The sequence below is a fragment of the Siniperca chuatsi genome, linkage group LG24, assembly GCF_020085105.1.
Source record: "Siniperca chuatsi isolate FFG_IHB_CAS linkage group LG24, ASM2008510v1, whole genome shotgun sequence".
In the NCBI taxonomy this organism is placed as follows: Eukaryota; Metazoa; Chordata; class Actinopteri; order Centrarchiformes; family Sinipercidae; genus Siniperca; species Siniperca chuatsi.
Window position 1 is genome coordinate 577,098 of NC_058065.1, and position 18,624 is coordinate 595,721.

General features: G+C 43.2%; 2 protein-coding genes across 11 annotated transcripts in view; both read right to left on the minus strand.

Moving 5' to 3' along the window:
- The window catches only part of LOC122871907 (NLR family CARD domain-containing protein 3-like), a 752,187-nt gene that overhangs the window by 396,130 nt on the left and 337,433 nt on the right, over positions 1-18,624 (minus strand).
- Positions 1,504-18,624, minus strand: part of lrrfip1b (leucine rich repeat (in FLII) interacting protein 1b) — a 33,030-nt gene continuing 15,909 nt past the window's right edge. For 5 of the 11 annotated variants that reach the window (XM_044187427.1, XM_044187429.1, XM_044187428.1 and 2 more), the window contains 7 exons: positions 17,566-17,691; positions 17,293-17,463; positions 16,198-16,290; positions 14,551-14,643; positions 13,073-13,165; positions 12,268-12,406; positions 8,327-11,704 (listed from right to left, as the gene is read on the minus strand). In XM_044187427.1, the coding sequence (XP_044043362.1) occupies positions 9,072-11,704; positions 12,268-12,406; positions 13,073-13,165; positions 14,551-14,643; positions 16,198-16,290; positions 17,293-17,463; positions 17,566-17,691 (3,348 nt within the window). In that variant the 3' untranslated portion in view covers positions 8,327-9,071. Of the gene's footprint in view, positions 4,302-4,736; positions 4,842-5,436; positions 5,517-6,093; positions 6,212-6,305; positions 6,356-8,326; positions 11,705-11,809; positions 11,910-12,267; positions 12,407-13,072; positions 13,483-14,550; positions 14,644-16,197; positions 16,291-17,292; positions 17,464-17,565; positions 17,692-18,624 lie in introns of those variants that run through there. The other 6 variants (XM_044187431.1, XM_044187434.1, XM_044187437.1 and 3 more) reach the window with 5 other exon arrangements.

Here is an 18,624-nt window from a genome sequence, read left to right on the forward strand (position 1 = left end):
ATCGATGATTCATCTTCTCAGCAACAAAACATTATCTTGGACAGATTTATAATATTACATTATTTTAGCTTGATAACTTGAAATAATTCATCCAAAACAAGCATAACAACATATATTACATTAACCAATCACAGGACACCAGACGTTAGTTCAGTTAATGAATGAACACACACACACACACACACACAGCCATCAGGTGAAGAGACATCTAAATATTAGAAAATCACAGAAAATAAGGGATAAAATGCCACAATTCATCATAAATCTGATAATTTTACAACGACAACACGTAACTCCAAACTAAACTTTTAGGAAAATGAGTGAAAAGGAACTAAACTAAAAGAAGTCTTACGTATTTCCTACCTGGCTGCAGAACACCTGATCTGGAGTCAGTAATCATCTAAGCAGACAAATATATTAAGTACCTGAATTAAAACTCCGACTTCATGAGATGTCAGAATTTCTATTTTATATAAAGAAATGTTGTTTATTTACCAGCAGACCGAAATGTAGTAAACATATTAATGTAATAATAAGAATATACCAGAAGTTTTGTCATTTGTAGTCAATTTATGTCCATTTATCCAAAACAAAAACCAACACCAGCTCGTTGAGATCCTCAGAAACCAAAAGCACTGGGAGTGAAGCCTCCTGTCAATAAACCAGCTGTGTCTTACCTGCTGCAGGTGTGTCCGAGTTTCCGGTCCGTTGATGTTGGTTTAAATCCAAAGACATAAAGACGGTAGCTATCAGAACTAACTGGGCTAAAGAAGCTAACAGGGCAAACAGGGCTAAAGAAGCTAAGAGGGCTAAAGAAGCTAACAGTGCAAACAGGGCTAAAGAAGCTAACAGGGCTAAAGAAGCTAAGAGGGCTAAAGAAGCAAACAGTGCAAACAGGGCTAAAGCTAACAGGGCAAACAGGGCTAAAGAAGCTAGCATGTAAATACTAAAATAAAGAAGTGATTTATTTTGTCCTACACATTAATAATCAACAGATTGAAATGCTTAGGCTAATGCTCAAGCTAATACTCAGGCTAATGCTTAAGCTAATGCTCAAGCTAATACTGAAGCTAATGCTCAGGCTAATGCTCAAAGTTTGTTAAAGAATCAGAATTTATGTCAGTTCACATTATAAAAAAAACTTTTTCACAGTGAAGCCCAGGTCGCTAGCTTCAAACTTAGTTTCAACAACTTCTGAACATTATTTTCTATTTTAATATTATATAAGAAGATAATTTTATATTATATGTAAATTACGTCTAATATTAGTTCATATTTTTATGTATTTTTCCTGTTTTCACATCAAGGTGAAGCCAGCCAGCTAGTAGCTAACTAGCTAGTAAGCTATAAACCTCTGTACTAAATCCAAGCAGTTGCAGTGTGCTGTTGGGTTTCTTTGTGATCAGTATACGGTGATCAATATATGGAAAATGTTGACAAAATCATAGAAAAGAATCTAACTGATTAGTCATCGACTTCTCGCCAAAGACAACAGAGACAAACTGATGTTGCATGAGTTTATTATAGAGCTTCTCAAACACCTTTAACATCCGTCACACTGATCAATAACCCCAGCTGATATACTGATTTATTATTATCCCACATCCTAATCAATAGGACACAATAACATACGTTCAAGTTTTCAGCCCTCAGACAGACGGAGATATTGCACCGTGACGACAGTCTGTAAACAACTCGCTCGGAAAATCACGTCTCGCTTCCCGTCACCATGCCGACGCAGGATTAGTTCCGTCACCATGCCGACGCAGGATTAGTTCCCCCTCACCTGTAGATTAAGAACTCGACGACAGTTTGCAGCGCTGCTCACCTGAGCGACGACTCGTACATTCAAAAACAAAAAGTTATTGCGATACAGTCAAATGATATTTTTTATAAATGTATGAAGAGTTTGATTCCAAAACTTTACACGACCGTTGCTTCCCGACGCAACACAGAAAGCGAAACACCTGCAGCTGTTATTTTCTATATAAACCAATAAGATGGCAGCATCACCTGCAGTCACAGGTGTCAGCCGGCGAATCAGGATGCAGGTTTGTAACAACAGCATCGGGGCGAGGAGCAACTATTTATCACTTTTGCTTCCTGTTTGCCACATTAAGGCAACAAGTATCATCAGCATATAATTCACGTCCCGTTGTGTTCCAGGTGAAGCCACACCTGGTGACGTGCGTCGACGCCTCAGGTGACACCAAACCGTCGCAGGTCGGTTCCACTTCACCACCGTCGCTCCATAGACGAGCAGATCCCTGCTATCGTACCTCGACTGCTTCTGTCTGGATGACACGTTTAGCACCTTTACAACGACTCGTAGAATTGACGAGAAGCACAAAATATTCTACGGGATCAATAAGTTGTTCTGGGATCAAACTCTTCACACGTTCATTCAGCGATGATTCATTACAGACATGAATATTCAGACATTTACAAGCTGGTGATTTTACATCCCGAGTGCCATGAAACGATTATGTGTCTCCACCTACTCTATATATACACGAGCTCACGTGGCCACGCCCCCTCCTGTTACCTGAACACCTCATTAAAACATGGTGGGCGGAGCTGGTGCTGCGATCTTCTGCTACACGACAGCGTGTATTAGTCTCTCGATGTTCCCCCACTTCCTGTTTCTGTTCTTCAGTGATTCACCGAAACGTTCGGTTCTTTACGAAGCAGAAAGGTTCATAAAACACCTTCATGATTCTGAACTGATTCTACTAAACTGAACTACAGCTGGCATCGTTTCCCAACAACCAGCCCCACCAAACTAAAAACTAAAACCAGACTAAAAATAAGACGAACACGAACGAGTTCAGCTCGAGGACACGAAGAGAAAACGAGTGCTTTTCATTTTAAACATTAAGAAACTGACGGAAGAACAAACTAAAACCCCCAAGAACCAAAGTAAAATTAAAAAACTCAGCTGCTGCTGATCTGATCCGGTTTGACCCGGTCTGATCCAGTTTGACCCGGTCTGATCCGGTTTGACCTGGTCTGATCCGGTTTGACCCGGTCTGATCCAGTTTGACCCGGTCTGATCCGGTTTGACCCAGTCTGACCTGGTCTGATCCGGTTTGAACTGGTCTGACCCAGTCTGATCCGGTCTGATCCAGTTTGACCCGGTCTGACCCGGTCTGATCCGGTCTCTCTGCTGTGGAGTCTTTGAGGGAAACGGCGCCCCCGAGTGTCGGAGGAGAGGTAGTGCCACACTTCACACAGATGGAGCAGCTGAATGTTGATGAGGCAGATGTAGTGTTTGTTTTAACACAGCTGGAGGGCCAGGCGGGTGGAGTTTACCACATCAGGACAAGACATACCAAAGCTTCGACGGGAACCCCGACCCTCCCCTCTCTGTCGAGCGTTCGGATGTCGGACCGAAACACTTTTAAACATTTTGTTTTTATCTTTGTCAAACACGTTTCGCACATTTCTGTGTGCAGCTACAGATTTATCATCAAAGGCTGAAAACAGCTGATTTAGCTGCTGTTTGAGCTAACGACATCCCTGAATCGCAATATTGAGATAATTCATTAGTTATCATGAGAAAATGACCTGATGCTACATGCGTCATGCATCAGGACTCCTGTGGGAACTGGACCAAGTCCTTTCTGTCTGTTGTTGAGTCTAAAACGTCTCTTTAGACGAGAGAGAGAGTTTCAACCGGTTTAGAGTTTTCTAAAATGACTGATTCAGTGCAGCACTTTGTATTTTCCTTATTTACAGACGCTCAAAACTCTTTTCAACAAGTTGATTTGTTTCTGATCTGCAGATTTTTCCAGAAACTAAACAATCTCGCCTGAAGGTCCATTTAGCAGCTGTCGACCACATCACATGATCCTCATCAGATCAGCCAGTTGTAATGAACGTTTCTCTAAAAACGTCTCAGACTCGAAACAGACAGAAAGGGCTTGTTGAGGTGCAGCTGAGAGCGTCTGTGTGATAAACTCCACCCATGAAGACTCGCTGTGTTCATGGCGCCGGGATCATAGAGCTACATTACACGTGACTGTTTAAACGTGTCCACGACCGACCGATCGATCGATCGATCTGTTCAGATTGTTTTTGGTTTGTTTTCAGCTCAGATTAACTCCACCCGTCCGGTGCTGCATGCAGAGCAAAAACAAGCGCTGATTGTCAGTGTGTCAGGTTGGAGGTTTGTTTCCCAGGACGGAGCGTCACTGCTGGGCCAGCAGGGCGTTCCTGTTGGCTTTCATCTTCTCCAGGCGCTTGGAGAGGTGGTTGTTACTGACCTCCAACTCGTCGATCCGGTCCAGAGCCGAGCGGAGCTGCAGGGAGACAGAGATCTACTTTAACGCTGTTTACATCCACGAAGAAGACAAGAAGGACGGACGATAGCGACACGTTTGATTATACCACTGAAGAAAACGACAAAACAATCAGGACACGACAAAGACACTAAAATGACGAATCATTCACCGTTTCTCGATGTGCTTTAGAAATGATCTTTACACAAAGGTAAAAACATGACGCCACCTTTTTTAAGTTACTGTATCTTATCTTTTCACTAAACAAAAGTTAATAATTAAATGTTTGGTTTCCAATTAAATTCAATGAACGTTTGAAAAGCTTTGTGCTTTTGTGACAAAAAAGGGAAACAATAAATAAATTAAAATTAAATTAAAATAAGTTAAATAAAACAGTTAAAAATGATTAAAAATATATAAATACAAATACTAAAAATCGGCAGACGGCGGTCTCACCTCTCTCTGCAGTTTCCTCTTCTCGACTTTCAGCTCATCTTCCATCTTCTCTGAGTTTTCTGACGCCGTCTTGTATCGAGTCACCTGACCTTCCAGTCGGATCACCTGAGTCAGACAGTGACACTCGTTTAACTTCATCAAAGCCACTGAACCTACTGCTGTTCTGCCCGACGGGTTTTATTGTCTTCCTCGTCTCATTCCTAAAACAACTGCAGCTACGACATATACTGGTGTCTAATGAAATAAGCTGTAGTCTTTTTTACGTGAGTGTCTATGTTGAATTAAATCGGATGAAAAAAGCTGGTTTCAGTGTGAGTTCTCACTGTGTGACTCAATTTGTTTTAATGCTCCAGAAAACTCAGCATTTCAGACCACATTTATATTTTAGGCTTCTTTCCTTGAGCTAAGTGACACGAGGGAATCGGCATCAACAGGCCGAGACAAATAATCTGAAGTGAGTGAATCGATACAGAAAGAACAAATATTTCTGACAAATCGAAGCTGCAGTTAAACGACTTTAATCTGTCTGACTCCCATTGATTATAAGATACATTGCTATAGAAACCGAATGAATCAGAACGTTTCGAGTTGTCTGTATACGCTGATGACACTGTTTTCTCTTTGGATGGTTTTTCTTTCTCTTTGTTTGGCCTCGTACCAACTCACAGTATGAAACAAGTCTGAACATGTCGTCACTTACGTTTTGTTCCAGAGTGGTGACTTCCTGCTCAGATTTCACCAGTTTGAACTTGAGATCGCTGATTTGTCTGTTGGCGTCTCCTGAAGAAAATAAAATATAATAATAATTAGTCATTTATACCCTGCAGCTGTTCTCAGATCTGTGTCAGTAAAGTTACATATAACTAATGCGGACATACGAGAACATAAACTCACAAAGAAACGATCATCAGTTTGTTTTCATTTGATTCAAAACATCACACGATAAAAGAAGATGAGGATGAAGAAGACAACGACGAAGATTAAGAAGACAAAGAGCTGAAAAAGGAGATAACGACAAAGAAGATGAAGAAGAAAAAAATGGCAATAAAAAGGTTTATGACGAAGATGTAGAAGATGAAGGTGAAGAAGACAACAAGCAGACAAAGAAAAGGAGAAGATCAAAAAGACAAACGACGACAAAGAAAAAGCTTTAGACAAAGACGTAGAAGGTGACACCAAAGAAGACAAAGATGAAAAAGGTTAGAATGAAGATGAAGACAAAATAAAAATAAGGCTTCAGATGACGAAGATGAAGAGGAGGAAAAAGCAGACAAAGGTGAAGCTGGAGACGAAGAAAAAGCCAACAAAGAAGATGAAGGTGACAAAAATAAATACTAAGAAGAAGAAGAGTACTCACTCTGTAGGTCCAGAAGATGAGAGTCCACCCCGTTCTCTAGACCGTCCCCCTCTGGATTCTGAACTCCGTCTGTCCCGTTCTTCTGTCTCTGATCCAGCTGAGACTTCAACAGCCTCACCTGCACACAAACACAGTGATTCATAAATAACATTCATTAGATAGTTTATGGTTTAATAAACGTATTTAAATGGGTCTGTGGAACAAAAGCTCACCTGATCCTGTAAACTCTCTCTTTCTTCAAATAGTTTCTTCAGCCGGAGCTCTGCAACACAACAGGAAAAGGAACTTTATATTATCTGCAAATCCACATCACAAACACAAGAAAGTGCAGGTTTTAAAGGAGGAATCTACAAATTAATCCAAATGAACGGTGATCACTCATCCAAGCCTTATTATATTATTAAAGAATGATTTTTTCTTCTCAGATTGTTTCATTTGAAGGACTGAAGAGGTAAAAACATCCAGTATTTAACAAAAAAGCAAAAATTAGAGAAACATCTGATATTTCTTCTTTTATCATCTTGTAACCATTCAGATTAATCTTGGGAGCCATCAGCATTCAGTTAATCCAATCTATAAGAAGATGAGAAATAATGCAGTAGTTGCTGTTTATGAATAAGGTAACACAAACAGACCGCAGGTTATAAAAACTACTACTACTGTGTACAGTATATGATTAAAATCCTGCACTTTGACCTTTAAAGATCCACAACGTAATATTTTTGACATTACTTTTGGTTTCACGACAGACTTACTGTATGTTGTATTTACAGCCTTTTCTGTTGCCCCCAAGTGGCCAATAAATCAATTACTGCAGCTTTAACCAACTGAAAATATAAAGGACCAAGAATAGAACCCTGAGGAACCCCACAAGTGATTATTAACACTGTCGATGTGATGATCACGTTGGTCATGTAAGGCACGAGTACTTTATTTGGTGAAAATACTTTATACTGGGAGTTTGATTAGGAGTCTATCTGCACCCTAGTGGTCAAAATCACTTAACGAAGCTTGAAGTTAATTAAAAGGTGGGGGTATGCGATTCTGGAGAAATCCAATACCATGACAAATACCATGATATTGAGCGAACAGCGACAAAGCAAGTAATGTAACTAACGTTAGCTAGGTTGTGGGTTAGCAAACTGTCCCTACAGCTGCTGCTTCGAAGCTAACAGCCAGAGAGGACGAGAACAATTCATGACGAGCCAGCAAACCAGCGATGCTCACAACTCTCCTGCTGCTATAGCTAACGTTACAACAACAGCATATCTTGGCAAACTAGAAAGTGAGCTGAATGTCTGAGGGCAAGTCATTTAACGTTACTGACACACAAATCATGGCTGGAACAGTGTTGTGCGGCTCGGTCAGAGTCTCTTAGTTTCCCGTTCACAGAGCCAGAGTTTTTTTCAGCGCTCACACTGAACGGACAGCTAGCGCACCGCGAGGAGATATTAGCTGAATTTAACAAAACGTGTATTGGATTAGAATCGCATACCCTACCTTTAATGTTGAACAATTATAATTGGTAAATTAAACACAAATATTATAGTCAGAGTTAACACAAAATTAAAGGATTACTGACATTTCTGTCAGTGGGTTCATCTTAATTAAAAGAATATCCAACACTAGAGCACCAAAAATTTCACCCAATTATTTCTGCCAAATAATTATGGATTGAAATTGTTTCACATAATCAAAATAAATCATCAATATATATAAATTAATACATAGAAATTAAACTATAAACAGGAAATCACAAAAGAAATCAAATTCTTCATCAAACAAATCTAGAATAATAATCATAAATTAGATAATAAATACAGTTTCTTACCCTGTAAGTGTTTTGTTGATTTCACTGGCAAGAAAATCTCAAAGAAGTGGACACACTGATAAATACATAATGTAAATAAACTCAATAAAATAATAAAACTATACAGTAAATTAAATTAACATGGCTGCCAGACAGAACCTACAGAAACCAGACTTTACAGTCAAATTATTTAAATAATCTAATTATATTCGTCGGCTCAGTGCAGATGTTTTAATCTATTATATCTTGTCCTTATTAATAATTCTATATGGAAATAAGTGTTAAATAATTGTTTATAATGTTGCACTGCATTTCTAACCAACCATCGTAGCAGTGGGTGTTTTCCTCCCATCAGCCACAGGGGGAAGTAAGCCCAGGCCAGTTTTGCGCGCTAGAAATTAAAAACTTGCTTGGACAAGCCGCACGAGGGTGACATTTATGCTTTATTGGAAGTGTTTACAAACAGAGTATTTTGAGGACTTAACTGCATCACACACCAGCTGCATTGCAGATTGCCTGTAGCACCGAACACATTAGACAGAAAAAGTAGACAGGGTGCAGCTCACGGCCATAAAATGATCAGGTTCTATCTGACTTTTATTCACATGAAACTTTTCTGTGTAGGTTTATTTAGACCTTTATGCATTATTGGCCTAATAATGTGAAAAATCTCTAACTTGGTCCTATAAGGTTCCAACTTGTGAAGCCAATCAGGGCTCGGAACGTACACAGGAGGACCAATCAGGTTCTGCCTCTTTACCATGTCCCTTCACTGCTCTTTGACTGAGGTTAAAGAAGCTGAAATTATTATGAAATAATGTGCAATCAGAAGAAATCAGAAACCTCAAAACTGAACTTGGTCAGACTATCGCAATATTTTGTGGCTCTGAGCAGCTGTCGGGCATCCAACAGAGACTCCAGGAAGTTACTGCTCCCAGCTCAGAAAAAGTCCAGCACATGAACCCCCTTAAAACAGTGAATTGTCGTTTTACACTTCAGTTCTTGTACAGATTAAACAAACGAGATATAAGCGCTTTAGAGGTTCTGGTGAGTGGATCTTGTTACCTTTGGACAGAGCCAGAGTCATTTAAAGTACCAACAAAGTTCAACTAAATAACCAACTTCAGTAACAATCTCCAGATATAACAGAAGTACATTTCTATAAAATCTATAAAACCTTGCAGTCAGTTTTGTGTTTGACCAAACTGAATCCTTTCCTTCCACTCAGGTGTTCTTCTCTGCTCGCCACTGGAATGATTTTTACATCTTCAACGACGACCTCCGTCACTGGGTGGCGCTGTTGTTGCATTACCGGTTGCGGTGCTGCCTTCTCGTCAACCTCCTCGCAGCTGTCCATGTATCCGACTGACAGCTCCTCCAGATCCTCAGTATTCGATCCTGTTGACCCGTCTATCCTTCGATCCTCAACAATTCTCCCTTCTTGTAGGCTCATCCACACCAACTCTGGAACGGCCATTGCCTTGATTTCATCTGCAGTTATTTCTAAAAGCCTTCTGACCTTTGAACTCTGACCAACATGAGGCTTCGTCGATAACATTCGATACCTTTTGAGTTGTGCCTCAACAACTTCTTCAACAGGACCTGCAAGGCAGCTTTGACTTCCATGGAAAAGCTCTTTTTGTTTGTGTGTTTTAGCAACGACTTCCGCAACCTGATTTGTTGCTGAGTCTACCAAACCCCGATCTGACCCAGACTCCACCATTTTGGTTTTTGCAGCTTCAGCAAAGTAAGATTCAACAAAAACAAATTCATTAAAGCAGCTTGTCACCATTGGATCGCTGTGACTTTGCTTTTCTTCTTCTATGTCAACAGAATTCACCCCAGATGTTTCTTCTGGAGAGGATTCAATAACTTCCACTTTAAATATACAAATGCTAGACATGGCCTCTGAGGTATTTTCTGTTGTTTCGTGGTCATCACTTGCTGAAGGATCCTGAATGTCTTCACAAACCTTCCTTGAGTCCACGGAGACATAAGTTTGAGGATGTACTACTAGAGATGCTACTTCCAACATCCCTGAGACTGAAGAGTCTTTTGCTATCGCTGAATATCCAGCAGGATTTTGTTCTACACTTTCAGGATCTTCTGGGGTTTTACTTCTTTCTGGTAAGTCCTTCAAAGGCAGTTCAGCCTCTGTAGTGAGTTTAATACCCGTCATTTGGGCTGTTGACTCTTGTTCCACTGTACCAGGCTGCTCGGACACATTTTCTGCAACGTTTTTTAGCTTCTCCTCCAAATCTGAAATCCACTGATTCAGAGATCCCGGGACGTCTGGAAGAATTCTTGAGATTTCAGCTGCAAAACCTTGATTTTCAACAAACCCTCTCAGAATCCTTAGAATCGTCTTTTCCAAACCACACAAGTCCCTCGACATCTCGACTGGGACAAACGTTGACAGAGTTGATGACTGTGGTGTTTCTGTCTGGTCGTCACATTCGGGATGTTCAGAGGAATTGTCTTGAATCTTTTCCTGAATCTGAACAGCTTCTCTAACCGGTTCCTCTTCATAAATCCTCCAGTTCTCAAGTTTCTCAGGTTTACCCGACTCTTTCCCAGTGATTGCCTTCTCTGCTGGTAGAAATGAATCAAACTCTGAGGGTTTCAGTTTGGTTTCAAAGCTTGGACCTTCAGATACCTCAGAGCCACTTAAATCACCCTCATTCTTTAAGACTTTCTCTTCATGCAGGGTACTTCCCAAATTATCTGAAACTGTCTGTTGTTGGTGTACAAGACTTTGAAAGGTCTCCTTTTCTACCAAATCAGTGAGAACTTTTATATCTTCATCTTTCAAACTTTGTCCATCACACCCTTCACCATCAATCTCAGCCAACTTGTCAACAAATTCATTTTCTCTCAAACTGTCCACTGATATCTGAGTTTCTTTTGCACCCAAAGCTGGAATATCAGGCACTACTTCCCCTTCTGAAAAGCTGACATCCCTGCATGTGTTTCCATCTCTCTCTTGATTCTGGGAAATATGATCTACAGCAGACGAACATTTTCCCCTGTCAGATGATGGAGTCTCATTTCCTGCAACATCTTGTTTTTGTTTCTCTTGAGTCAGAGAATTTTGTTTTCCAGCAGCCATGACACTCAACACTATCGCCTTGTTGTCCAGGATGATGTCTTTTGCGGGTCGAGGTGGAACAAGTCTTGATTTGTGGACTTTTCCAGTTGAAGCTCTGCGAACAGGTGAAACCAAATCTACATATTTTGCCTGACTTTCAGATTCATGTACTGACAGTTGAGTTCTTCCTAGATTAGTTTGAATTTTGCAGATTTGGTCGTCAAAGGAGTGCTCCATTTCCGTCACAATGACATCCCGGTTTGACACTACAGACGATTTCACTTCAGGTTTGGTTCTGCCTTTTAAGGCCTGATCATCAACAATTAATCGGGTGATAGATTTTGGCTCACACATCTGAGCAGCACCTCCTTGTTTATTTGTCATCTGATGTCTTTTAATTTCTTCGTTTCTAAACAAAGAACCTCCGTCTTGTCTTTGATTGGTGTGAAATTTTTTAGTCAGAATCTTTTCACTTCCTTTGTTTCTTGGTACTTTCCTTGCACCCTCGTTTCTGCCTGGAAGTTTTTCTGTTCTGTCTTGTCTTTCTCTGGCTTGTTTATCAAACCCCTTCGCTGGTTTTAAAGCATCTGGTTTGGTCTGGTTGCTGGTGGAAATGGTGTTTAGTGACTGGGAACGTTTAGAAATCCGACAGCGGTTGTATTTCACGTAGTCCTGTTTGCTGCCCTCTGCTGGCTGCTGCTCTCGAACTTTCCCTGAAAGATCATGAAGGAGACATTGGAGGACCAAGCACAGTTGACTGGATAAGGATGTAAAAGACTGAGAATTTAACTGTAAAGATGTTGGGAATTAACCCGAACCGACTGGACGATGAATCGAGGTCTTGATCACAGAAGAATTAAAGGACAGTTCTTGTCTGACTCTTCTGCAGGACGATGCTGACGTGTTAGAAGGTAGATGCTGAAGTTTAAAACATCCAACAAGTCGCTTAGTTGATTGAAGTCATCAAATGTTCTCATCACAGAATTAAACTAATATTAGTAAGTGGCATGCACTTGTTAAAGGCACATTCAAACATAAACTTCATGCATTTTATTCCAAAATGTGATACGCACACACACACACACACATTTGTACTTTAAAACATGAAGTTGATCAGTTCTTTAAAAGTGTGATGGTTCTAGTTCCTGCTGGTTTTGATTATATATATCTTTTAACTTATGGAACTCAAAACCTGTGACGTCTCACTTTGGAAGAAAACTCTTCAGGTGTTAATAACAAACACTGTTACCTGTCCGCAGGTTTAATGTATTCTTACCGAGCATGCTCTCTCTGCCACCATGAGACGGCTCCTGAGCCAATCGGGAGGAAGATTCTGCGCTGACATCATCCTCAGCCTCGCCCCGTCCTGTCTCCCCATTGGTGGAGACCTCAGGAGAGACGACGATTCCGTGTTTCTGTTCGGGAGAAAATCATGAAGTCATTAATAATCAATACCCTTTAATCAATGAGGATTTTCTCTGTTTGATGTCGTTGGAAACTAAAGTGATCAGGTTTCATCTGCGATCTGAGACGTTTTCACATCCTGGACAAAAAAACTGAATTGAAAAACTGTTGTAATGTTATACCTGTACGAATAAGTTCTAATGTTATACCTGTACGAATAAGTTGTAATGTTATACCTGTACGAATAAGTTCTAATGTTATACCTGTACGAATAAGTTGTAATGTTATGTTATACCTGTACGAATAAGTTCTAATGTTATACCTGTACGAATAAGTTGTAATGTTATACCTGTACGAATAAGTTGTAATGTTATACCTGTACGAATAAGTTGTAATGTTATACCTGTACGAATAAGTTGTAATGTTATACCTGTACGAATAAGTTGTAATGTTATATGATAATAATATAAGTAATGGATGAATAATGCCGATGATGTTTTACAGGATAAAGTTTGAGGTTTTCAGTTTGATAGTCAGCACAGCTGATAAAGATGAAGTTTTCCTCCTGAATGTGTTCATGAATATTCAGGTGATGGATGACTGACGCTGATGATGTTTGGTGACATCACACAGGTGGAGGCAGTGACCTCACAGTCAGGTGTTGCTCCTCTGAATACCTTCAGTAAATCTCTGAGTCGGACCACGTCGTCTCTGAGCCGATCGCGTTCGATCCGAATGATGTCGGAGATTTCCCTCTGCCTCTCTAACGCCTGAGAGAGGCAGCAGAGGGAGGAAGAGGAGGAAGAGGTGAGGATACAAGAGAAGGGCGGGAGGAAACATGGAGGCAGTGAAGGAGCAGCAGAGAAGTGAAACAGGAAATATTAGTGCATGTTGAGACAGACAGGAAGACATGAAGCTGCAGACTGCAAGAGACGGATTCTATGGTCTGAACTCTCAGAAATAACTAACTAACCCTAAGTGCAACGAACTAACTGTGACTCTAACTAACTGTAACTAACTGACTAACTAACTAACTAACTCTAACTAGCTCTAACTGATTGTAACTAACTGACTAAGTAACTGTAACTGTAACTAACTCTGACTAACTATAACTAACTGACTACCTGTAACTGTAACTAACTCTGACTAACTGTAACTAACTGACTACCTGTAACTGTAACTAACTCTAACTGATTGTAACTAACTGACTAACTCTGACTAACTGTAACTAACTGACTAACTGTAACTGTAACTAACTCTAACTGATTGTAACTAACTGACTAACTCTGTAACTGACTAACTGTAACTGTAACTAACTCTGACTAACTGTAACTAACTGACTAACTCTGACTAACTGTAACTGATTGTAACTAACTAATTCTGACTACCTGTAACTGTAACTAACTCTAACTGATTGTAACTAACTGACTAACTCTGACTAACTGTAACTAACTGACTAACTGTAACTGTAACTAACTCTAACTGATTGTAACTAACTGACTAACTCTGACTAACTAACTAACTGACTAACTGTAACTGTAACTAACTCTGACTAACTGTAACTAACTGACTAACTCTGACTAACTGTAACTGATTGTAACTAACTAATTCTGACTACCTGTAACTGTAACTAACTCTAACTGATTGTAACTAACTGACTAACTCTGACTAACTGTAACTAACTGACTAACTAACTCTAACTAGCTCTAACTAGCTAACTGATTGTAACTAACTGACTAAGTAACTGTAACTGTAACTAACTGTGACTGATTGTAACTAACTAACTAACTCTGACTAACTGTAACTAACTGACTAACTAACTCTAACTAGCTCTAACTGATTGTAACTAACTGACTAACTCTGACTAACTGTAACTAACTGACTAACTAACTAACTAGCTCTAACTAGCTCTAACTGATTGTAACTAACTGACTAAGTAACTGTAACTGTAACTAACTCTGACTAACTATAACTAACTGACTACCTGTAACTGTAACTAACTCTAACTGGTTATAACTAACTAACTCTGACAAACTCTAACTAACTCTAACTAGCTCTAACTGATTGTAACTAACTGACTAAGTAACTGTAACTGTAACTAACTAACTGGTTATAACTAACTAACTCTGACTAACTCTCCCGCCTAATGTCGTACCGCCATCTTCTGGTCTTTCCACTGCAGAACCTCCTGCAGGTCAGAAACCTCCTGACAATAACTGCTGCTCTTCAACCGGAGCTCAGACACCTCCTGAGGGAGGAGGAGGGAGGAGGGAGGAGGAGGGGAGGAGGGAGGGAGAGGGAGGGGAGGAGGAGGAGGAGGAGGGGAGGAGAGGAGAGGAGGAGGGAGAGGAGGAGGAGAGAGGAGAGGGGAGGAGAGAGGAGAGGAGGAGGAGGAGGAGGAGGAGGAGAGAGGAGAGGAGGAGGAGGAGAGGGAGAGAGGGAGGAGAGAGGAGGAGGAGGAGGAGGAGGAGGAGAGGAGGAGGGGAGGAGAGAGGGGAGGGAGGGAGGAGGAGGAGGAGGGAGAGAGGAGGGGGAGAGGAGGAGGGAGAGAGGAGGGAGGAGGAGGAGGAGGAGGGGAGGGAGGAGGGAGGGAGGAGGAGGAGGAGAGAGGGAGGAGGAGAGAGGAGGAGGAGGGAGGAGGGAGAGGAGGAGGGAGGAGGGGAGGAGGAGGAGGAGGGAGGAGGAGGAGGAGGAGGAGGGAGGAGGGAGAGGAGGAGGGAGGAGGAGGAGAGGAGGAGGAGAGGAGGAGGAGAGAGGAGAGGAGAGAGGAGGAGGAGGGAGAGGAGGAGGAGGAGAGAGAGAGGAGAGAGGGAGGGAGGAGAGGAGGAGGAGGAGGAGGAGAGAGAGGAGGAGAGGAGAGAGGAGGAGAGGAGGAGGAGAGAGGAGGAGAGAGGAGGAGAGGAGAGGAGGAGGAGAGAGAGGAGAGGAGGGAGGAGAGGAGGAGGAGGAGGAGGAGGAGAGGAGGAGGAGAGAGGAGGAGGAGGGAGGAGGAGGAGAGAGGAGAGAGGAGGAGAGAGAGAGAGGGAGGGGAGAGAGAGGAGGAGGGAGGAGGGAGAGAGGAGGAGAGAGGAGGAGAGAGAGGAGAGAGGAGAGAGAGGAGGAGGAGGAGGGAGGAGGAGGAGGAGAGGAGGGAGGAGGAGGGGGAGAGGAGGAGGAGAGGGAGAGAGGAGGAGGAGGAGGAGGAGGAGGAGAGAGGAGGAGGAGGAGAGGAGGAAGAGGAGGAGAGAGGAGGGAGGAGGAGGGAGAGGAGGAGGAGGGGAGGAGAGAGGAGGAGGAGGAGGGAGGAGAGGAGGAGGAGAGAGGAGGGGGAGGAGAGAGAGGGAGGAGGAGGAGGGAGGAGGAGGAGGGAGGAGGAGAGAGAGGAGGAGAGAGAGGAGAGAGAGGAGGAGGGAGAGAGGAGGAGGGAGGAGGAGAGAGGAGGGAGAGAGGAGGAGGAGGAGGAGGGGAGAGGAGGAGGAGAGAGAGGAGGAGGAGGGAGGGAGGAGGGAGAGGAGGAAAGAACCGAGACCCCAACACCCGAAACCGCATCAACCTGCTCAGACACAAGCAGAGAGTCGCAAAGTCGCAATATTTTGAGAATATAAAGAAGTAATTCTTTAATTGAAACATTTCAACTTATTCTTCAAAACATTCGACGTATTCTCGTAATCTCAGTAATTTTTCGCCACAGAGACACGATGACCTGCTTCTGCGTGAGACTTTGTAAAAAGACGGATCTGTTGAATAAATGGCTGTATAAAGAAATAAATAAATGAATAAACAGTGTGTTGACTGAGCTGCAGGTGTGAGATGAACAGCTGACCGTCAGCAGCTCTTCGGTCTGCCGCAGAGTTTCCTTCATCTCTTTAAACTGGAACTGAAGAACTCTGTGATCCTGACGCTCGCGCTCAAACTCCTGCAAACACCAAGAGGACAACAAAGGGTTAATGACGACGCCCACTAATCTGCAGGAACACACGATGACCGTTCAGCGTCTCAGACGCACACAACGTTTTCATGCTTCAGGTTACAGTTTTCTCAGCTGTGAGGGCAAAATATAATAAGAATAAGAATAAGAATAATCTCTTCGTTTATATTTATAGCACTTATCAAAGCAAAGTTACAACGTGCTTCACATAGCAAGCAAAGAACACATGAAACATGAAACATAAATAAAACATAATAAATGAAACACAGCAGCAATACAATAAAATATGAATAAATAATAAAAACTAGCATCAGATGAAATCAGGGCGGTGCGATAAAACTACGTTTTCAGCTTAGATTTAACAGCCTGACGCATTTCCTCGGGCAGCGAGATCCAGAGTCTCTGGGCTGTGTGGCCCCTGTATGACCCCCATGTGGCCCCTGTATGACCCCTGTATGACCCCTGTGTGGCCCCTGTATGACCCCCGTGTGGCCCCTGTATGACCCCTGTATGACCCCTGTGTGGCCCCCGTGTGGCCCCTGTATGGCCTCTGTATGACCTCTGTATGACCCCTGTATGGCCCCCAGTGGCCCCCGTATGACCCCCGTATGACCCCTGTATGACCTCTGTATGACCCCTGTATGACCCCCGTGTGGCCCCTGTGTGAACCCCTGTAGCCCCTATATGACCCCCGTGGCCCCTATATGACCCCCAGATAACCCCGTGGTGGCCCCCGTGATGACTCCCCGTGGCTCCCTATATGACCCCCGTGTGGCCCCTATATGACCCCCGTATGACCCCCGTGTGGCCCCTGTATGACCTCTGTATGACCCCTGTATGACCCCTGTGTGGCCCCTATATGACCCCCGTATGACCCCCGTGTGGCCCCTATATGACCCCCGTATGACCCCCGTGTGGCCCCTGTATGACCTCTGTATGACCTCTGTATGACCCCCGTATGGCCCCCGTGTGGCCCCGGTGGCCCCTGACCTTGCTCCTGTCGTCGCAGTGTCGCCGTGACTCCCACAGCAGCTCCTCCATGTCGCTCAGCTCCTCCTTCAGCGTTTCCACCTGATACATCAGAGTCGACTTCTCGTTGTGGAGCTGAGCGTTAGAAACCATCGCTTTGCGGTACTTCTCCTCCGCCTCCGCCAGCGAGTCCTGGAGGCGTCAGCATCATCGGTTTATCAGCGATTAGAATCAATCATCGATCAATATTTCATTATATCATTTCATTGTGTTATTACTAAAGTCACAAACCACCTTCATGTCTCTGATCGACGCCTCCGTTTCCACGGAGAACGACGTGTCACAGCTTCCTCTGCGAGACGAAGCTCCGCCCAGAGAGGCGAGCGTGGCGGCGGAGAGAGTCGAAGCCGTCCTCGAGCCCTGAGGAAGAGGAGGACAAACATCTTCATCACTGCTACCGTAACCTGAGGACTCTTCATCACCGCTACTGTAACCTGAGGACTCTTCATCACCGCTACAGACTCTTCATCACCGCTACAGACTCTTCATCACCGCTACAGACTCTTCATCACCGCTACAGACTCTTCATCTCCGCTACCGTAACCTGAGGACTCTTCATCACCGCTACAGACTCTTCATCACTGCTACTGTAACCTGAGGACTCTTCATCACTGCTACAGACTCTTCATCACCGCTACTGTAACCTGAGGACTCTTCATCACCGCTACAGACTCTTCATCTCCGCTACCGTAACCTGAGGACTCTTCATCACCGCTACAGACTCTTCATCACTGCTACTGTAACCTGAGGACTCTTCATCACTGCTACAGACTCTTCATCACCGCTACTGTAACCTGAGGACTCTTCATCACCGCTACCGTAACCTGAGGACTCTTCATCACCGCTACAGACTCTTCATCACCGCTACCGTAACCTGAGGACTCTTCATCACCGCTACCGTAACCTGAGGACTCTTCATCACCGCTACAGACTCTTCATCACCGCTACAGACTCTTCATCACCGCTACTGTAACCTGAGGACTCTTCATCACCGCTACAGACTCTTCATCACCGCTACTGTAACCTGAGGACTCTTCATCACCGCTACAGACTCTTCATCACCGCTACCGTAACCTGAGGACTCTTCATCACCGCTACAGACTCTTCATCACCGCTACAGACTCTTCATCACCGCTACTGTAACCTGAGGACTCTTCATCACCGCTACAGACTCTTCATCACCGCTACCGTAACCTGAGGACTCTTCATCACCGCTACAGACTCTTCATCACTGCTACTGTAACCTGAGGACTCTTCATCACCGCTACCGTAACCTGAGGACTCTTCATCACC